The 22,714-nt window shown below is 42.7% G+C and overlaps 1 protein-coding gene across 7 annotated transcripts in view; it reads left to right on the forward strand.

Annotated features, from left to right (window-relative positions):
* The window catches only part of Nhsl1 (NHS like 1), a 219,084-nt gene extending 199,289 nt beyond the window's left edge, over positions 1 to 19,795 (forward strand). For 5 of the 7 annotated variants that reach the window (XM_074073580.1, XM_074073587.1, XM_074073600.1 and 2 more), the window contains 4 exons: positions 3,225 to 3,356; positions 9,162 to 12,365; positions 12,887 to 13,016; positions 17,129 to 19,795. In XM_074073580.1, coding sequence (XP_073929681.1) covers positions 3,225 to 3,356; positions 9,162 to 12,365; positions 12,887 to 13,016; positions 17,129 to 17,849 — 4,187 coding nt within the window. In that variant the 3' untranslated portion in view covers positions 17,850 to 19,795. The remainder of the gene's footprint in view (positions 1 to 3,224; positions 3,357 to 9,161; positions 12,366 to 12,886; positions 13,017 to 17,128) is intronic. The other 2 variants (XM_074073591.1, XM_074073595.1) reach the window with 1 other exon arrangement.
* Positions 19,796 to 22,714: the final 2,919 nt, after the last annotated feature.

Here is a 22,714-nt window from a genome sequence, read left to right on the forward strand (position 1 = left end):
CACACAAATCAGAGTCTCTACGGCTTGAGCCACTCCTCCAGTCCATTTTACTCTGGTTATTTTGGAGATAGGGATCTCATGAACTATTTTCCCAGGCTGGCCTCGAACACAATCCTCCCGATTTCAGCCTCTCAAATAGCTAGGATTACTGGCATGAGCCATGGGGACTGGTACAATTCCACATACATTTTTTTCACATTTATTTTACTTAAGTCTTAAAGAAACAGCATGACACTTTAACCCATTTTCTTTATAAATAACACTGGTGAGCTCCATGAATTGCTTCTCCTTTACCTAGCTCATGTTTTTAAAAGATTGTTTTTAAAGTAGCTATGTTTTTAGAACAAAATGTGGTATTTATTGCTTGATTAAATACTTAGGCACATATTTTTCTATAAGAAATTGAGAACTACGTTATTTGATTCATTAAATGCAGTAGAAATGTAATTAGGTATGATTAAAAGCCTAAAAGATATTATGAAATGAGAAGATTATGTTATGCACTACGACAATCTTAATAGAATCAGGCTGAAATGCATTATCTTGAGATCAGGAGATTGAAAATAGAGGCACTAGTTTCAGGAATAAAGAATTATTTGCAATGAAATACATTGTTGCATGGGAAGGTAGTGTCATATCTCTAAGCTTTAATTCTCTCCTGTTTGATGACTAAATGGATGTGAATTACAGGGTGTTTAAAAGGAATCCGTTAAATGCCACCCAGGAAACCCAAATGACAATGATGAAATGAGCAACTGCATTATGTCAAAATGCAATTTATTTTTCATTGAGCCATTAACATTTTGCAGGAATGCCAACATTAAATGTAATACCTAATTACGTAGTTACTGTTCTATTTTCTGGATCTGTGTATTCACGTACACATATGTTTCTTAAAGGATTAGTCTTTCTTATCTGGTCTAGAGAAGCAATAAATCTAAAACTTTTACTTTGGGTAGTTGAATCGATGCAGGTTACATAGCCTCCTTCTCCTTAAGTGGCATATTTCTAAAGTCCTGTATGATTGTTGAGATAAAAATATACCTTCTTGTAGGAAATTGTCATATGCTTATTAATTTGAGCAAGTGTTGACCCTCTAGTTTGATTTTTACTAAGGATCAGCAGAAAAAAAGGTACCAATAAATATAATACTTCAAATGCAGAATGAAGCCCAGCGGACTGAGATACAAAACGTTAACACAGTGAGCTCCTGGCCTGAAAGCTGCTTTAATCCCTTTAGTTACAGTTCTCTGGAGACCTGGTATGTTCTAAAAGTTCAAGAGAACAGAATGTTGGCAGTAAAAAGTGCCATGTGAGGTAGCAGCTCTTCCACCTAGAAGCTCCATGTACTAGGCAAACATGCTTAAGCAGCTTTTGCAAACTGGCTTTGTGCTGATGTTTGAGCTGCTTCAGTTTACTTCTAAATAGTAACCAGGACTCACTCATGCCCTTTGTCAGTAAAAGGGAGTGATTGAATTCAGTAGACACTTATTAAATGACTACTTCATACCAGGCACTAGGCAACCACCAGAGGGGAGTCCAAGGTCCAGAAGTCTTGGTCTCTATCTCAAGAAATGTGTAGCCCAGCAGGTGAGATAGTCTTTTTAGGTCACAACACAGGAAGGAACATTTCATTCCTTTGATGGTGTGTGTCAGATGTTTATCCACATATGGTTTGTTTCCTTGGAGCTCTGGTGGTTTTGCTTTTTTTTGTTTTTTTAATCTGGGAAGCAAAACTGGAGACAAAATGCAACTTCCTACTAACGTTTTACCTATTCTTCATGTCATAATGCAAGGGATTTCTTTTCTTCTGCTGCAGGAAGCTAATGAACCACTGACTATGTCCTGCCCTTATTAAGCATCATTTATTCTACTGCACATAAGTGACCCATTTACTCGCAATGCTGCCTTCTGGTGCTTCAGGCCTTCTCTCAATCATTTCTGGTTTTTTCCATTCTGAAAAAAAGTTGCAAGAATTTGCAAGTTTGCAAGCATTTATTATTCAAGTCTGTTCCTCAGCAGGTTGAAGTTAGATAGGGTTCACAATTTAGTCCAACAAATTAAAGAGACATGGTCTACAACATACCCACTTTGAATGTGTCCACATTACTAAGCAAGAATGAACATTTTTATAGTTTTCGTATGCATAGAATGATGGATGAATGTGATTTATGTGTATACACATATTTTCTAAAATCTCTTTTTAAAGAGAATAGCCATGTAAAATGGTCAATGCTATAAAACTTCCTTTAATCAAAGTGGCAAGTCATTTAAAGCAGACCAATCAAGAACTGTTACAAACTATCATTTTATGGTTTCCCATGGTGTGTTAACCACATAAGCTTGTACTCTAGAAAGAAAATTAAGTCATAGATGTTGCATTCTGGGTTTGTTGCAACACTGTGACCTGAAATGTCAGTGAATTGAGATTAACCTTTAAAAGTGACAGTGGAGCTGGGAATGGAGCTCAGTGGTGGAACGCTTGTCCAGGATGTGCAAGGAAGACCTTGGATTTCATCCCTCCCCCACACCCCCAAAATAAAAAAGATTATGAGCCAGAAAGGAACAGTTCAACTTTGATAACAGCCGTGCTACTGGGTCTCATTGTGGGAAAGGTACTTTATCATCATAAGGCTTTTCATTTTTCATTATAGCTGTACCTCATACTGTAACAGTTTCTGGTCTATCCAAATCATCAGCTTCCTCAAAAGCTCCATGTCTTCTTTTTTCATCACATGAAATATTATGCTGGTCTCTGCTGGATGACCAGATGAATAAAATATATTCATTGCCATCACCATGCAATGGAAAGGTTGAATTTTGGTGACCAGAGGCCCTATGTGAAACACTTGCAAGGTGATTCTTTTTTTTATTAGTGTACATTAATTGTACTTTAAGGTTCTCATTATGACATTTCTGTGCTTCATTTTTTAAATGAAACAGAATCACTCTTGAAGGGCGTTATTAACAAACTTGCAGCTCATTTGGAAACGAGATCAAGGTGCGTCCTTTGGAAGGACACACTCCAGAAATTGGAAATCAGCCTTCTGATGACAATGTGCTTTCCTTCCTTTTTTCACCCTTCAGCATTCATCATCCTATGACTGGCTAACGTCATTATTAATTCCTTCTTATCATTTTACAACCAGCCTCTGGACGAAAGTGCATGGTGTCAGCTTGCTTGAAAATAACATTGCTTTGCTTGTTCTACTACTCTACATTAGGGGAGAATTTCGATCGCCAGGCCAGCCTTCGGCGGTCACTAATTTACACAGACACTCTGGTAAGACGACCGAAGAAAGTCAAAAGGAGAAAGACTATTACAGGAGTCCCTGACAACATTCAGAAGGAGCTAGGTATGGCTCATCAGAATTTTGTCCTGTTGCCCTTCCCACTTGTTGGCATTACTGAGCTAACCTCCTGTGCTGATCAGATCATACGCTCCGACAGCCGGCCTCTTTCCTGATGAGGCAGTAGGTGCAAGTCCTCCAGCCCGTGCAGGTGATTTTCTGCATTTCCGGGAGAAGGTGGAGGGGAGAGGTTCTATGAAAGCTGCTAACTGGGGTGATAGAAATTGAGAGTTGCATCATCATCTCCAGGTACTGCAAACATTGGTTATTTCCGCAATTAAATTGACTTTCATATCTTAAGTTTTCCTGAACTGAAAACCTCATCCTGGGGCTTCACTCGTCACACTAGTGAAGTGTGGATTTCATCATGAGAGGCAGCAGTTGGGATTGTTTAATGGTAGATGCCAATTCAATAGAAAGTGGTCATGTAGATACAATTCCATCATTACTTTCAACAAAACATTTTCATAAGCTTTTTTATTCAGTATCTCTCAACTTGTGATTAAAGCAGAAAGCAGTTTTTTAAAAATCAAGGCTGGTAGAAAATTGTGTAGCTCACTGTTCGCTTCCCATTGTGTTTGTGCTTATTTTCTATATGCTTTTGATAATCTTCATCCTCCTCCTTCTGCAATCTTTTCCTCTCCTTGTATTTTATGGGGCCCGGCAAGAGTGTCTGCAAGGACACTCTTGTGGGGTGTTAGGCCTCCAATGCCAGACTGCTCAGGTCTGAATCCTGATCCTGGCATGCCTGGGTCACCTTGGGCAGGTTACTTTACCTCTCTGGGTCCACTTCCTCACAAATGGGATGATGATCTTATTAGAACGATCTCATAGGGTTGTTAGAGGACTAAATGAATTTAAACATATGGTGTACTTAATTTCTGGCACAACTATAAATGTAATAGCCACTGTTGTCATTATTGTGGGGGATTTAATGTTATCTCCCTTGAAATTTGCCTCTTCCTCCTTACCAATCTATGGGCTTATTTCCTAATAACTGTTTTCACCTGATGTTTTAATTTACTTATTTTCCATTGAAGATGCAGTCTAGAAATGGAGTAATTTTTTCTGAGCTTCTGTACTAGTCTTTTAGTCAAAATGAACTTATCCTAGCAATAGTGATGTATCAATTACAGCACCTTGAAGGAACATTTCAGCTTTCAAGGCTCTAGGCATATATTGTGCCTATGTATTTTCCCCCAGTATCCCTGCTTAAATGTCTTGTATTAGAGAGAGAAGACTCACACTTCCTTAACTGCATTTTCCCTTTTATTGCCATCCAGTCCTAGAAAATCTGTGCCGTGCCTTCTAGACCATAGCAACATTTGGACAAGAGTAGTAGTGTGTTGCCTCTCTAGGTAACTCCAGTGACCTGGATACTTTGCAGGTGTTCATCTTATTCCATAGCAGAAGGGTTTATTACAAACAAAGGAAGGACTGCAAGTATACCCATGGAATTTGTGATGTCTGTATTGGGTTCATTTCCTGGATGCTACTTGAGCCCTGAAGTCACCCGCTCTAAATCTACACCTCAATGTACAGTGTACTTTCTTCTCCTCAAAACAGAGCTGTGTCTCATTCTTTCAGACTCTTTTTTTTTTCTTTTCTTGAGATGACAGCTAACACACCTGAAAAACTAATCTATACTCATGCTCAGCCATTGGTTGATGAGCTAATTTCTTATGGTACTCAGGTAACATTCTACTTTAACTGGTCTTTTTAGAAGATGGGCCTTAATCTAAAGGAGTGATTTTAAGGACAGGCACTTAGGCCCTCTGATAGATGACAAGTTTGATGCCTTGTGGGAAGTTACATTTTAAGTGGCTTTCCAGCCCAAATAAATAGATTCTAGATGACTTTGTACAGAGTGTAAGAATAGTTTGGCTCAGATAAAGATGTGTACATGCATGTATACTCAGTGTGAATTGGCCATGTACATATGTAATAGGAAGCCTAGAACCTGAGGGTTAGCAGCTTTTACCACTTTTATTATTGAACCAACCAGGAAGAGCCGATATCTCCATTACTTCCTTGATTTTATGGAAATGAACTGTCCAGCTAGGAAAACCCTATCTTCTGTAATTTTAATATTTTTTAATCAATGATTGAGTCCCTGGAACCCATGTACCTCTCTCTTTTGCATGTGGCATGGAGCCAGCACTAATGCTGGAGAAAAGAAAGTAGCTTTCCTCACATCCCCCGTGCTGTGACTATTGCTAGACGTGGAACAGTCAGTGTCACTGCACAGTATATGGCATAACCAGACAACAGCTGGGCGGTTACTGACACAACTGTACTAAGTTAGAGCTATTTACAAAAAAAAAAAAAAAGACAATCAGACAATGACTCTAGTTTTATAGATAAGCTAGTTGGAGGGCTTTTGGTTCCAGTGAGGGAAGTAACATATTGGATTGTATATTTGCCCCATCCTTTCAAGACTTCTGGTATGATTTTACCATTTCTCTCAATATTTTATATTTACAAGGACTCTGATTTGCAAGTCTCTACTACTTAATGATCATTTCAAAAAATAAACATTTTGTATTTTCTTTAAAATTACTCTTTCTCTAGATTTGAACCACCAGAGGAAAAAAGAAAATGACACTGTCCAATTTGCCAGGTGTTTGGATTTTTAAAAACCCAGCCATACAGACATACTCCTGGTAACTAGAAAGATCCATTATGCTTAATTATAGGTAGTTTTTAGTTCAAAATCCATATAGGGGACTCTGGAGAGTAGTCCACATAGAGCTTTTTACAATCAAGGTATGACATTTAATGTTTACTTCCAAAGCATATCTAATGACCTATAATTTGTTCTCTTCCATTTAAATGTATTGGATACAGTTTCACATGTTTTGTTTTACCTTAAAATTACATAGAAACGAATCTGAACGTCATGATTTGGTTTCATCCTTTAGAATTAAGATAGGATTATTTTGTTGGTATAAAACTATATTTGGCCACTGAACTTATCCTGTAGATATTTTCAAAGTAGAAAAACCTTGTTTAAGACTTAAAAAATTCATATAGTAATTCTATGAATAAACTAGCTTGCAGGCTTAGCTGTAGAGTTCATGATTAGCCTTCTTGAGGCCCTGGGTTCAATCCCCAGCTTCAACCAGAGAAAAAACAAACAAAAACTACCACAGATTTTTGTCATCCTTAATTACATGTATGTTTCAGAAATTAGAAAGCCCTTATGGTATTATTGATGAGCAAAAGAAAAATTATACATAGTTACATCTTTACATCATGTTTTAAAATCCAGTAAGTTCCATCAGAACCTGTAGCATTTGAGTGATTTACATTTGTTTGGATTCTTTTTTTGTAATTTGTTTCGTAATTTGTTAGGTATAAATGTCACCTAATGTTGTAACACTTTCTTTTTCTTTTTCTCTCTCTCTCTTTTTTTTTTTTTTTTTTTCCAGTGGTACTGGGGTTTGAACTCAGGGCCTCATGCTTGCTAGGCAGGCACTCTATCACTTGAGCCAGTCTATCAGCCCTTTGTTTGTGCTAGGTGTTTTCGAGATAGGGTCTCTCAAACTAATTGCCCAGGCTGGGTTTTTCACCATAATCCTCCTGATTTCTGCCTCCTAAGTAGCTAGGATTATAGGATTGAGCCACTGGTGCCTGGATAGTATTGTGATACTTTTTATACTGTGAAAATATTACGGGTCTGTTTTGGGAATAGAATTTTGGTGGTCTCTGTGATAAAGTAAGTATATATTAGTTTCTCATATATTCTTAACAAACATTGTTATTTTAATTGGAATGTCATGTTCAAATGTAGATAGTGAAGAAAGCCCTATATTTCTACTTTCAGAAGCCTAGAATGATTTTATGCTCAAAGTTATTATCCAAAAATATCAGGCTTTTTATTTATGGCACTTAGATAGTTTAACAGTGGCAGTTAAAAAGTTTACCACTAACCCTAGGCAAAAGTCTCTACAGTTTTATGTTTGTTCTGTGTACGGTGCTGGGTATCAAACCCACCACCTCACACATGCTAGACACATGCTGTACCCCTGAGCCCACCACTACAGTTTTGAGAGAAAAAGATATTAAGCCCATTGTGTGGAATGGCATATCCTTGAATATTTGGCATTGACCTAGGACAAACAGATACATCATACAATCACCTTCCATTTTCTAGATTACCAAATGGCAGAAACTTGTACTTTCTGATTTCTTTTGTCAAAGTAGATTTTTTTCTATGCCTTCCCTTTTGCCCATAAATTCTCTTTCTGAGAGACAGCCGTGTGTGGTGTGTGTGTGTGTGTTTTCAGTGAGGACCCAGAGCAGATAGACAGAAAATGGGGCATTCATGTTAAAGACACACCACAGTGAAGAAAACTTTATCTTCACAGGGTGACATCTTCTTGGGGACTGACATAAGCATATTACTGCCATTTTAGTAATGCCCTTTGCTACTCAAATAGCAAAAGGTCTTCATATATCCAGCTGGGGCCACATGCTGTATGATGGTAAAGTCATACGGTGTTCTTAGGAATCCCATCATTGCACTGTTTTTACGTAAGTGTCCAGTGATACAGACAGATGCCCAGCCAGCATAGCTCAGCAAAGTCTGGGCCTGACATCCTTTCTTTATCTTTACTTATCTGATGACAGTTTGTTGCCTTGCATTTAAATACAGTTGGCAAAATTTTGCATTTTCCCTGAATCTGGAGACTTCACAGGAATTAATCTGAACATTGTATAATGAGGTTTCATCTTTTAGAATGAGATAAGATGATTTTATTGGTATATAATTATATTTGGTTACTATCCCATACATGTTTCTTACTGAATGAAAAAGAGAGAAAAAGAACCATGATTTTACCACTATTTTTAAAAATTGAAACTGTTGTTCTAAGGATTGATTTTTTTTTTTTTTCCCCCACTTCACTTTGGGTGAATTCTTGGCTTCATGACTTTTCTTGTAAGCTCTCTTCTTTTCTGGGTAGCCTGACATCAATTTATCTGCACTTACGGTTTTTTGTCATTGACTTGCCTCTCTTTTTACACTTCCTCATGTTTCTTTCATTCCTTTTAACATACTACTCTCTGTTTGGTTGTAAAACCCCAAGAAGTGAATAACCCTCATTTGAGAAATGTTTACTGAACCAGTTCTTACTGCTTCCCTACCCCCAACCACTACCACCAGAAGAACACAACAGATTGTTGTTGAATTTTGAATGTCACCAATAGACAGATGATAATGGCTTAAGATGGATACTGAAATGTTTGAAACACAGATGGGCCTGTAAATCAATTTTTATTTTCTTAGGATTTCCTTCTGACATAAAGAATCAATGTAATTAACATCATTTTATACCAGTAGCATTTCAATGGTATCTCTATGGCCCTATTATTCCATTATTACATATGTTTGTTTTTAGAAAAGATGGTCATTGCTTCATAGATGATCTGTGCCGCTCTCTGATGGGAGAAAGTCTACTTTGAAGTCTCTACCAAAAGTTGGTTATTTGAAAAGTACACCTTTCACTAAGTGCTCAGTGACCTTGATCTCAAAGGGCATACCTGAGAATTCTATATAAGGCACTCAAGCTGTAGGAGGATTTGAAGTACAATTAAGGAAAGCACATGAAATTAAAGATAAGGGCTTTTATTTTAGGAGGTATTGGGAACTATTTAAGCTCAGCTAGGTACCCACAGGAGAAAAGAAATCAAATGGGAGAGTTTTATTTTTTATTTTTTAATTACAACAGTCAGAAGGGCTGAAGGTACAAGTGATGGCTTGTGGGTTTGTAATTTCAGGTAACAAGCCTCTTTCTGCTTTATCTCCAGCATCAGGTACTGGCCAAGATGATGTTGGTGGTCACTCGGTGCACACCCCAGACCACTACTCTACATTAGAAAGACTTGATAGCTATCAGTCTGCTGTGCAGTGCTCAGAAACCAGGGGCTCCAGCTGTCAGACTGAGGATGTGAAGGTTGTTCCACCTTCAATGAGAAGAATCAGGGCACACAAGGGGCTAGGCATTGCCGCCCAAATGAGCCACTTCTCAGGCTCCTCTGGGAACATGTCTGTGCTGAGCGACTCTGCGGGTATTGTGTTCCCTTCTCGCCTCCACAGTGATGCTGGTTTCCACAGTCTTCCACGCTCGGGAGCTAGGGCAAGCACCCATTCCCTGGATGCAAGGCTGCGTGCCCTGGGCCCTGCAGAAGACATGGAAGACCCTTTCCCCTACCAGAGGCCCAAATCCCAGGAGATGAGGCACTTGGAATTTGAAACTGTAACCAGCCCAGCCTGTGTGGTTTCTCCTCATGCCACCTACTCCACCAGCGTCATCCCAAATGCCACACTCTCATCCTCTTCTGAGGTTATTGTTCTTCACACTGCTCCGAGTGCAGGGCAGCTGGACAGTAGGAAGACCAGCTCCTCCTCATATGCAAAGGTAAAATCCAGGGACCACCTTATTTCCAGATGTACTGTGAAAGACGATCATCAGCCTCCCAGTCGTCACTGGAAGGCCGGTCACTCACAGGCCTTAGACTCCCCTTCCCCCAGTGCCACCACCCTGTTGTCCCTCTGTGATTCAGACAGCTCTCTAAATGCCCCAGCAAACAGGGAGAATGGGTCCCAAGCCATGCCCTATAATTGTAGAAACAACCTGAGTTTCCCAGCGCTCCCCCAAGACGTGGATGCCAAAAGCGAGTCTAGTTATTCAGGTGACAGAGGACACAGTGGCTCGGAGCCCTGGGAATACAAAGCCTCCAACAATGGGCGGGGCTCCCCACTGAAGCCGCACCTGGCCACTCCTGGTTACTCCACTCCCACGAGTAACATGAGCAGCTGCAGTTTGGACCAAACATCCATTAGAGAGGATACCAGGTCCCTGTATTCAGAGGACCACGATGGCTATTACACATCTCTGCACAGTGACTCTGGACGTGGGTCTGAGCATCTGTGCAGTAGCAGTGAGGGCTTTGGGAACCCCAGGCACAGCGTAGTCAATGTTTTTGATGGAAGAGCTCAGAAAAGCCAAGGGGACCGGTCCAGTTATCTTGATAAATCCCTTTCTAGAAACATCTCTCTGAAGAAAGCAAAGAAGCCTCCCCTGCCACCCTCCCGGACTGACTCTCTCCGCAGGATTCCCAAGAAGGGCAGTCAGCCCAATGGGCAGGTGCTCAACGAGAACCTGATCGCCACATTGCAGCACTCCCTGCAGCTGAGCCTCCCGGGCAAGGGCAGTAACTCACCCTCACACAGCCCCTGCAGTGACTTCGAGGAGCCCTGGCTGCCTCGCTCCCGGAGTCAGAGCACAGTCAGCACCAGCAGCAGCATGACCTCAGCCACCACCCCCAACGTGTATTCCCTATGCGGGGTCACGCCGTCACAGAGCGACACCAGCAGCGTTAAGTCAGAGTACACGGACCCTTGGGGTTACTACATTGACTACACAGGCATGCACGAAGACCCAGAGCACCCAGCAGGGGGCTGCTCAGCCAGCAGTGGGACTTCAACTGGAAATGGGCCAGTCCGCCAGGTACAAGAGGGATCCAGGCCCACAATGCCCCATGTGCCTGGTGGCTCAGTCAAACCAAAGATCACATCACCAGAGAAGTCACAGAGAGTCACTTCTCCATCCAGTGGCTATTCCAGCCAGTCAAATACACCCACAGCACTCACTCCTGTGCCTGTGTTTTTAAAATCCATGTCACCAGCAAATGGGAAGGGGAAAACCAAGCCCAAGGTACCAGAAAGGAAGTCCTCTCTGATCTCATCGGTATCCATTTCTTCCTCGTCCACTTCTCTCTCCTCCAACACGTCTACTGAAGGAAGTGGCACTGTGAAGAAGCTGGATTCAGTCATGGTTTCACCCTTGGCTCCTCCTCCTCTCCCATCTTCACATCCCACTGACAAATCTTTTCTTCCTCCTCCTCCTCCTATAGCAGATTGCTCTGAGGGCCCCCCTCTGCCTGCCTCTCCTGTATTCCCTCCTCCACCACCAGAAGCCCTGGTCCCCTTCTGCCCCACCACTGATGGGTGCCTTCTTCCTCCCCCCACAGCACTGAGCCCCCTCCTTCCAGATTCCTCTGCTCCTTTGCCAGAGCCTCCACCTTTCTTGCTCACCTTAGAGCCCCCACCTGCCCCACCTCTGGACCCCAAATTCATGAAAGATACCAGGCCTTCTTTCAAATACTCTTGTCAGTCCGAGTCTTCCCGGGAGGCCTTCAAGCCACCTGTGACCAAGGAGGACAGCGGCAGGCCCCCCATGCCCCTGATCACCACAGAAGTGTTGCAGACGGTACAGCTGAGGCCCGTGAGAAAGAACTCTGGTGCCGAGGCAGCACTACTGTCTGAACCAACAGCTCAGGAACAACGAACTCCGACTGCTCCACAGTATCACTTAAAGCCATCTGCTTTCCTCAAATCCCGAAATAGCATAAATGAAATGGAGAGTGAAAGCCAGCCTGCCTCCCTGACAAGCTTGCTTCCGATGCCTGCCAAGAGCCCAAGTCAGGGTGACCACGACAGTGCAGCCGAGCGTGGCAGCCCTCCGAGCTGCAGCCATGGAGCTTCACGACTGGAGCCCAGCACTGGGGAGGCAGAGGCTCGGCGGGTCCCCAGGACTGCCCCACTTCCAGACTCTTCACCCAGCAAGAAACCACCCCCCATCTCCAAGAAGCCCAAACTGTTCCTTGTGGTGCCACCTCCGCAGAGAGATTTCACAGCAGAGCCCACAGAAAACGGGAGAGAAGCCTTTCGAGGGGTGCCTAGCCCCACCAGGGTAGGAGAGGGCTCTGGGCACAGCCACGAGGCAAAAGAGAGTCCTGCAGCTCGAGCTGGTTCTCATGCCATGGTCCCTGGCTGCTTGGTTCTGGAGAGAGGAACTGCAGGATCCAAGTCCCCTAGCAGAGTGGAAGCCAATGCCCCCATGGTACAGCCCGATGCCTCTCCAGCCCCCTCACAGGAAGAGCCAGCTGAGAGCCGCTTGGATGGTGGGGGCAATGCAGAGAGCTGCCCATCTCTACAGGACAGAGAAGGTAAGTCTGGCATCTCTCTGCTTTGCGCCTCTGATCACTTGAAGCTGAGCCAAGCTGGGCTGCTGAAGACTGGCTCATATGCGGAACCAGGTAGATCAGACTAAACTCCTGTTAAGCCAGCCGTACGGGGGCTTCTTATATATTGCCACCAACTTTGCATTTTATGAATTTTTTTTTAAAATCCAGAGTATTAGAATGGTAGAAAATAGGGAGGTGGGGGTGGTCTACGGCAGGCTGGGTGTGAACTAGCAATGAGTAATCTCTCTTCTGAAGAGCTGCAGTGAAACGTTCTAACGAAATATAAGGGCTATTCAGTGCAAGTTCTAAAACAGAAAAGACTGAGCCCCAAGTGTCAGGCTAGTATCATTTCCCCAGGTCTCCATAAAGCTACAAAGCCTGCTGCAGTCCGCGTCCTCCCATTGTCAGGAATGGCAGGGAAGCAGCATATTTCAGAGTTTGGCAAAGGACTGAAATGCTAGTCACTGCGTAAATTGTGTTGCCTGCTTGCTTGCTTTCTGTAGCAAGGGTGCTGGAGACCAGTGCAGCCAGTGCCTCCTCAGAAGCCTGTGACTTTAAGGAAGATGAGAGTGATGAGGTGGTGACCCCCACTAAACCCAGGACCACAGAAGACCTTTTTGCAGCTATTCACAGGTATCCAAAATGCCTTCCTTGTACTCGTCTACGGTGTAATTCCTTCTTTTCAAATAGTTCCCCTATTTTATTTTCTCAAGGTTTCTTCTGTCACCCAATTATGACTCATTAACTTTCTTATCCATTTTTCGTGTGCATTTTATACTTTTATTTCCTCTCACTCCAGTTTCTGTTTTACTTTGTGCCATTGGTTTTTATGACAACATAGGGGACAAAGACTCAATATATATACCTTCTGGTAGACAGTGCTCTTGCTGGCACTGTCTCAGCTGATTTCATATCTGGATATTGTGAGTACTGCTGTGATCAATGTCAATGCACACGTGTCATTCTTTTATGTTGATTTATACTCTTTTAAATCTATGCTCAAGAGTGGTTTAGCAGGTCATATGACAGTATTTACAAGAACTGGATTAGAGCAGCACAAATCCAGGCCAGGGTGAGGAATACTGGGTCTGTGGACTCAGGATGAACAGACTGGCTCTACAGAATTCCCTTCCTAAGGGTGTTTAGTTTATTTTTTATGTTTTGCATTTTACAGAAAATCCATAATTTTGCAGTGCAATTTCTTTGGCTCCTTCAGTGTTTCAGTAAGAGTACATCTCTTTTTAAGCTGGAGCAAAAGGAATGAAGTTTGCTTGTTACTATGTACCACTAGTGCCATCTGCTGGCGTCAGAAATAATTTGGTTTAAAACGAAGTACAGAGTCAAGTTTTCAAAATACACTGCCTGGACTGTTATTGTTTGTATACGTAGTCACCTTTAAGAGTGAGTATGATTTGGCACTAACATTCTGTTGATTACGTTGTTTGGTTGTAAACAGCCGAGTTGTCACACTGTGGTGCAATTGTAAAAATTGATAAGATTGTACGTGTGCAAATACTTTAAACTTTGTGCTTCCTTCTAGACTTCCTTACTACAGAATTTTCAGGTAACTTATGAGTGCTGCTGAGACCTTATTTTGGCATTTATTCTTCCCTTTTTTTTGCCCTTTATGAAGCAAAGCTGCCTATAAAATTATTTGAGTCTCTGTATAAACAACCTGTGCCAGTACTGTTCCCCAGTACTCAGAATTTAACTGAAAGGACTCTTGTATGGGATGGAATGCATGATGCTGTCCCTACCTGGAACTCCTCATTCAACACACGAATGTCTAATTCGGGAAGAAAGCAAGCTGGCAAGTTGATCTGTCCATCAAGAATTTGCCCAGTGTTCATTGCCTTTCCACTGTAGTTTAGGTGAAATAGCCCCTAAAGACTGGCTCCTCTTACCATGTCTCACTAGTTTCTTCGAGTTCATTCAAAATAGAAAGGTAGCTATCTATCCAACTATTTCTCAGAATCAGGAAATGAAAAATGGTGCATCTTTTGAAAGCAAACTTAGTGACATTTCTGGAAGTTTATATAGATGTTTTTAACTTCAACCATGCTGGACATATAACAAGCATTCAATAAATATCTTCTGAATTAAATGAAACCAACCGGACTTTAATTGTCAAGAAATTCTTCCAAGATTCCAGGTCTCTCATTTACTATGGAATGCATTGAGTTGCTAAATATACAGGAATATATATTTATAATAGCAAGCCACAGACATTTGTGTTGCCTAGTTGCTCTATGTACTAAATACTTGCTTTTAAGGAAGCCCAACTGTTGTGGGGCCGAGTTTACTGCATACTTTTCCTAAAAATATGTCAAAGGTCTCTTCTATATTTTATTTTGGCAACCTTCAGAAGACACTGGAAAGTTTGTGGCTTCTCCTACTAGACAGTTACAACTACAGATGTGAAAATCGGCCAGTCTGTATTATTCTCTGTACACATGAGAGAGATAAAAGCCAAGTGGCCCTGGAAGTGGATAGCAAAGAAAGAGCAAGGACACATGCTAATTTCTGCTGTAGCTTTAGTACTGTATCAGCAGTAATAAAAATCCATGTAAAGTCTGTGATATTTAGGACTTTATTTACTTCAGCACCTAAATTCATAATTTAAAATAAAGACTATCTAAATTGAGGCACAGCTTTCAAATTTTCTAATGCAAATTAGTTCACTTCAGATTTAAGGCCAGATGGAAAGTGTAGAACACATTGAGGTGTGAAGTTTTTGTATTTATTGAAGTAATTAGTTTTTGAACCAGTGTTAACTGTTTCAGTCCTTTTCTTCTTTAGAAATGCACAAGGAATTCATGTATAAATTTAACTCTCATTGTAAGGGGCAGGTGCTGCTGAGAAACAGCAATGCTTTTATAAAATCCCATCATCTCCTTTAATTCTATAATTAGAGGCCATAGTTTTTAAGCCAGTATATTTGTGGCTTATTTATGTCTCTCAGCACACCCACCACCATTTAAAAACCGAACAAAATACTACCCCACAGGGCAATATCTGAAAGATTAAGATGAGCAGAGTGGCTTGAGTTGGGGGTTACCCATGTAAATTATGAGTCCACGTGCTGTCAGTGGAAAGAAACTGCATTGAGTCCTGGTTGTCTTACTCACCCTCTGTGTGTGTCTTCACTCTCTAGACCTCCATTTCTTTCTCTAAAACCCAAAGTGGCCGAACCATTTCTAAATTCTTTTCCGGCTCTCTGACTTGGAGATGTTTTATTTTTGTGGTCTGTTGTAGGTTATTAACTGACACTAGGGCACTGCCCTTTTTGACCACTGATGAAAGTATCATAGGCCACATTTTGCTGACCTATAGCCACCAGGGCTCTGGGACCTGTCTCGGATCCTCACCACTGCCTATCCTCCACCATTTTGTTTTGCCAGAAGCATGTAGACAACACTGGAAGCACCAAAGGCTCCCAGAACAACCAACATGGGCCCATCCTCCCCTCTGCCTTACTGTGTAGGCCATGTGAAAGCTAAAGCCTGACCTGCTGGCAGGGGGAATTCATTTCCCAGTGTGACACTCGAAGCTTTGTTAAGCATTCTTCCATACCTGGCACTTTATGGGTGTTACTCCACTCATCTTTATTGACAAATGATGAGTTAGACAGTCTTCTTTTTCCCACAGGGAATTTAACTTGCCCAAGGTCATACAGGGAAGCTTTAGCAATGGAATTTAACTGAGGTCTGTTCGACTTCAGAGGTTCCTTCTTTCTTCCTCCGCACAAACATACCCATTTTCCAAGTATGAAGACTGAAATGCAGCATTGATGGCCAGCTTGTCACAGGTCACACAGCTGGAAAGGTGAAACTGAGAGTCAACTCTTAATCTGTGTGTACTGATACCACATTCCCAACTTCTCCTTGCTGCAGAGGCTATGATTTTGTAACAGGAGAGACAGACACATGCCTTCTTATGTAACCTATATCAAGATCCCATAGGCAATAGATGTGCACACAAATAGTAGCTGGTAAAAAGAGACCAGCAAGGGGATTTCACTCTCTGTTATCACCATCTCCCCACATTGAAGAGGTTCTTAGAGACTGAGGACAAGAAATCCCCATGGAAAACACCTTTCTTTCCCAGATCTACTCCTTGTTCTACCCCTCACTTTTTCTTGAGAGTGCGAGGTTTTCTGAAGTCTACCATGAAATGGAGCTGGCACAGAAGGCTCATTCTTTTTTTTTTTTTTTTTAAATTTCCCCTGAAACACTGGATTTCTGGGAGTTGACACAGGGCCCTGTAGAAACTGAGAAGGAATTTTGTGTCAAACTCTAGAATGAATGAGAGTGCAACGTTGTAGTGTTGTCTAGAACCTGGAGTGGGGCGTGTCTTAGGGATAGTCTGGGCACTGGCTCATCTATCAGGCCTGACCAAGACAAGCAAGAGTAGAAAGATGACACCTGTGAAGTCCACAGGATAAGCCCAGACCAAAAGAGCTGTGTGAAAAGCTGTGAATGCTGAGAACTTTGGGTGCAGGCCTCAGAGAAGTAGGTTAACAGTGTCTGATGTTTGTCTCAAAATAACCCAGTAAAGGTGGAGAGTGGCCATGGGCAGTGACTGATGAACATCCCTTGGTAATGCACTGTGAGGGTGTTTGACCGTCTCCATAGTGACAGTCAATCTTTTAAGTCAGTTTTAAGTCGATGGTGACCCAAGATGCGCTGCGATTGAAGCAAAGGTTCAGGAGGACTAACCTTTATCTCAATGTCGTTGCATCTCAGATCCAAGAGGAAAGTGCTTGGCCGCAAAGATTCCGAGGACGACCACTCCCGAAACCACTCTCCCTCCCCACCAGTGACACCCACTGGAGCTGCCCCCAGCTTGGCCTCTCCCAGGCAAGTGGGGTCGATTCAGAGAAGCGTGCGCAAGAGCAGCACCAGCAGCGACAACTTCAAAGCCCTGCTGCTCAAGAAGGGGAGTCGCTCGGATGCCAGCGCGCGCATGTCGGCGGCCGAGATGCTCAAGAGCACTGACCCCCGCTTCCAGAGATCCAGGTCGGAGCCCGCGCCCGACGCCCCTGAGAGCCCGTCGAGCAAGAACAGGAGGGCGCAGGAAGAGTGGGCCAAGCACGAAGGCCTCATGCCACGGAGCCTGTCCTTCTCCGGGCCCCGGTACGGCCGCAGCCGCACCCCTCCCTCAGCGGCCAGCAGCAGGTACAGCATGCGGAACCGCATCCAGAGCAGCCCGATGACGGTCATCTCCGAGGGAGAAGGGGAGGCCGGGGAGCCTGCGGACCCCAGAGCGCGCTGGGTGCTGGACGCGGCCAGAGAACGGTCCCTGGACGGACTGTCGCGCGAGCAGGTGAACCAGGGCCATCTGCCATGTGGCCCGGAGCTCAACGCCTTGCAGTCTGGGGCTCCTGGCCCCCCAGGTGGGACAGCCAGAGTAGAGGACAGGGACCCTTTGGAGCAGTGTCGGGATGCTGGGAGGAAGGACAGTTAGGACCAGAAGGCACCTGATCTGGATGAGTTGGAGGACCAGAGGAGCTCTGCTCTGGGAAGCCTGAGGGGCCTTTCCTGGCTGTCCCTGGCCCCACTCAGCATCGGTGCTGGGTATCCAAGCACTGTGGATCACTGAGGTCTCACTTGCCACTTGCCATGTGGCTTAAAAGCAAGTAGAAGCTTAAACTTCTGAAAGTGCTTCCTGGGGAAGATTTTGTTGTTTCATAAATGCTGGGCGTGTGTGTGTGTGTGTCTGTGTGTGTGTGTGCTGGGTGCATTTTGAACACTTTCATTTTTAAACAAATATGCACGCTAACAGCCTGTACAGAAGTAGGAGAAAGAAGGTCAGAGTTAAGCTAGGTAGAGTGATAGGGTCTTCTGGACTAGTTGGCATCTGGCTTGGGAGAATTATGTTTATGGAATTAGTGAGTCCTGGAGGAAGGGAGAAGGCCATTACTTCTTTAAATTAAAAAAAAAAAAAAGCAGTAGCACGGATACATGCACACGTGTGCTGCTGAGGGGACACAGTATAGGGAACACAATGGGCTAAGTGACTAAGTGGTTCCGGTACTTTTTTCAGGGGGAAAAAGGCTTTGTTTCTTTTTTGTAAAAATGACAAACCTGGAAGTGGCAATGCTGTAACCTGGTGCCTGCTGCTGTGCAGCTGTGAAAGTGCATGGAGTTGACATGAATGTCCTCCTTAAGAAGCAGCTGAGCCCTTCTCTGAGAACTTGAACTTGACGTGATGGTATAGATGGGCCCAGGGGGCAAGAGGAGAGAGAAAAAAGAAGAAGAGTAAGTGATACACTGCTGGAATTTGTTTCCTGCTTATGAAATAAAATTATTTTTCAGAATTAAATTTGAAAACTTGCACTACAGAACTGTGGGTGTGAAGGTTTCCCTTTTACAAGAGTTTTTTTTTTTTTTTTAACCAGAGTTTAAACTTCGTTTGGCAATTCTTATCACTTGAAATGTTAACATTTGCTAACTTTTGGATATTCTTTTGGTTATACCAAAGAAAAATATGCTATTTTTTTCCTTGAACTGCCTGCAGCATCGTGTCCTAATTTAGAAAGGTTTACCAAATCTATTATATATTATCTCACTTTGAAAAAAATGCTGAATAGCTCTTGTTAGTTAAATAAACTGATACAGGTTGGTAGGGCTTGGGTATTAATTAGCCCTGGGGAATGAGTTTTTAGATTAAAAAGATTTTTTTGCATCATTTGGTTCGTGTGTTTTTATATTTGTTTATAAACAATTGTGTTACTAACAACTTTTCAATCTCCAATCAGAATTCCAACACTTGTAGACATGGGAGAAAAGTATAGGAAGTATTTATTTTAACGTGGTAATTCTTGTGGTCCTCCCTCTATTCCCAAAGTCCGTGTACTTAGAGTAAACCACAGTCATGTATTTGAAGGACTCACGAATGAAGATGCTGAGATCTTTGGTCTAAGTCCAGTGTATCTGTCAATCACCATCGACAGTGGTATGAAAACGACCTGAGTGGACCACGCTAGTGAAATCATCACTAGGCTTCTTAAGGAAAACTTTGATTCCCATTTTAGACATGTCTTTGAGGAAAGAGTTAAGGCTCCTTTTATTCTCTGCAGAAAACAAAGCCCTTCTTTTTCTACACCAAGAAATCAAGACCTAACTTGTTGCTATACAGGTTCAAGGGCTTTTTATCCCTTGGGGCAATCGTCTACTGTAATGAGGCAAATGGCTCATTTTAGCAGTGTTGGCTTTTGAAAATGAAATCTTTCCATAGCTACCTTAAAAATTAGAATGTATGTAGATATCAGAAATCTTGAACTTAATCATTTGCTTGAAAGTAAGATAAGCAACATCACAACTAATTATGAAATAATTAAACATCCCTATTTTTAAAAGATATTTATTAGATTTTTAAATTTACTTTGAATAAAACAGTTGTAAAGTCAATATTTGAAACTTACTTCTTTTTGTTTGTACATGTGTTTTTTGGATAATGAAATAAGTCTTCTTGTACCAAATTGTTGAATGCTTTGCTGGAAACAAAAAGAACAGCAGTGAAGATCAGAAGGTGCCTGTGGGAGGTGGGGACCCCACAGTGAGGAGAAAGAACATCACGGACACTAGGGTGTCTAAAAGAACATTTTGGGGGGTGGGGGGGAACGACTCCAAATAAAATAAGGGCTTTTGGATGAAATGCAAATAACATATCTACTGGTATCAGATGCTATGACAGGTGAAGGGATGTGAGAGCCTCACAAGTGTGGATGATATATGGAGAAGCAGGAATCTAGACTCACTCCTAAACCCATATAGCCTCAGCTGTACTACTTGACCCTCCATGAGGGCTGCTTTTTCTTTTTTTTTTTTCCTTTTTTTTTTTCCGGTGCTGGGGACCGAACTCAGGGCCTTACACTTGCCAGGCAAGCGCTCTTCCACTGAGCTAAATCTCCAACCCCAGGGCTGCTTTTTCTGGGCTGCATCTTACTCAAAGCTCCATGAGGGGAGATGGATAGCCTTCCTTACACCAGAGTCATGGAAGCCCCAGGGCTTGTTCCACTTTATTTTTTCTAAGAGTTGGAGAGAAGCAAGTGAGCATGTGGTCTGTCAGTTGGAAACAGTCTTGACTTTGGTCTGATTTCTGCCCTCCTACTGTTTCTGAAGAATCTTGATTGAAATCTGTCACTTTCTTTGTGGGAATGAGATATACAGTTGGCCCTCCCTATCCACGAGTTCTGCATCTGTGCTTTCAACTAATTGCAAATCAAAAATATCTGAAACAGGTGCTGGGGATATAACTCAGTGGTAGAGCACTTGCCAACATTTGCAAAGCAGTACGTTCAGTCCCCAGCACCACAAAAAGGAAAATGAAAAAAAAGAGGAGAGAATCTGAAAATGATGCATCTCTACTGAACACGTAGACTTTTTCTTATCATTGTTCCCTAAACACCTCTTCCCATAGCATTACATTGAATTAGCCACTCTGTAATCAAGAGGTGATTTAAAGTATACATGAGAATGCATGCAGGGTTATATACAAATATGAGGCTATTTTATGGCTATATTCATTTAGGAAATCACAATGACGAGGAAAGAAAAGGAAGGAGGCATTTTACATGTTAATTCCTCACCCACAGGTGACACACTCCACTCTGTGGCTGCTATCCTGGGAACACAGGTGAAACACTGGATAGACTCCATTGGTTCTGCATTAATGTATTTGCAGCGTACGTGTAAAAGCATTCTGGTTTGGGTGGGACTGGGGTTTGAACTCAGGGCCTCACACTTGCAAAGCAGGTGCTCTACTGCTTAAGCCACACCTCCAGCCCTCAGTCATTCTTTATTTTGCTGAGATCCATCATAAATGGACACAGTAGGATAATTTGGTTCATTTTAGGATATTGGATTTTAGGATTTGAACAAAACATGGACCTGATTTTTAAGGTCCATTTCCTTAAATGGGTTACTGGAATAGTTCCTTTCAGTGAACTGCTATAACCTACCTTCCATACTGACCAGGCTTTTTTCACAGGACAAGGACCAGAACAGCTGTAGTCATTTATTTTGCCATGAGAAAAAGTTCTTTAAATGAGCTATCATTAAGGAGTTCAACCCCAGGAAAAAGGCTATCCTACAAAATCTGTATCAGCATCAGAATAGATATGCAGGGGGAGTATCTGGGCTCTAGCTAACTCTGCTGGAACCCCCACCTGTTATCTGTCAAAACAAAATGCCACAAAATGCCTAAAACTGTCCAGGCTGCCAATGTGCCCAACCAAAACACTGCCTCACAGGTCTCCAGTGGACTGGAGGGGGTTTGAGTGGCACAGCTTTGCGCCCCCATGGATAGTAGTCTGGAACCTTGCTTTCCTTATATAGGTGTTGTCCCCTCCCCTTGTGGCATCTCCTGTTTCTCCCTCAAACAGATGGAAGGCTGGAGGAGAAACAGTGATCTCAAACTGTGAGCCACCAAAGAGGATGTCGGGAGATATTAGAGCAAAAATAAAATTCAAGCTCCTTCCTGTGGTCTGCACCACCTTCAAAGTCTGCCACTGCCTCCTGACACAAGATTTGCTTTCTTTGTGTCACTTGACAGAAGCTGCTTCCTGCCATAGAGTCTTTGTCATTAATGAAAATATAAGTTCTTATAGTCCTCTGCCAGGTCAGGTTCTTCAGAAAGGAAACCCTTTTGGTGCTTTGGGAGCACCAAAGTTCTTACTGCAAAGGAATGGGAGGAAGCAGAATTGGGCAGGGTGATTAGCAGATTCTGTCAGTCTAAAGTACAGATCCTATGAAACCACCAGTCCCATGGGGATCTCTGGAGAAAAGATCCCTCATGGGAGGGATCAGCCATGGGGAGGACCTCCTACAGCAATGGTTAGATCTTTGACAAGAGGCCATCCTGAGAAAAATATGCCTGCCATTTCCATAGTTTTAATCACTAACCTCTAAACCCTCCTCCCTTAAGAACTGTGTGACCTCAACGAGGATTCCAGTGGTACTGGAAGCTATCCTCATTCCTTACAGCTGGTGCAAGTCTTTTCTTGAAGAGTTAGCTCAGTGATAGATCTCCATGCCTGCCACAGTCCATCTCTTTCCGCATGTGGATCCACTTTCCTATAAACACGTGGAGAGCAGCTCCTCCAGGACTCTGATAGGGCTTTAATCTTCAGGGGAAAATTTAAAATTGCACATCGGTGGGACCAACTATATAGCACCTTCCTGCAATTGGTCTTTTTTTTTTTTAATTTTTTTATTATTCATATGTGCATACAATGCTTGGGTCATTTCTCCCCCCTGCCCCCACCCCCTCCCTTACCACCCAGTCCACCCCTCCCTCTCCCCCCCACCCCCTCGCTACCTGGCAGA

Source organism: Castor canadensis, chromosome 1 (genome assembly GCF_047511655.1).
Source record: "Castor canadensis chromosome 1, mCasCan1.hap1v2, whole genome shotgun sequence".
Classification (NCBI taxonomy): domain Eukaryota; kingdom Metazoa; phylum Chordata; class Mammalia; order Rodentia; family Castoridae; genus Castor; species Castor canadensis.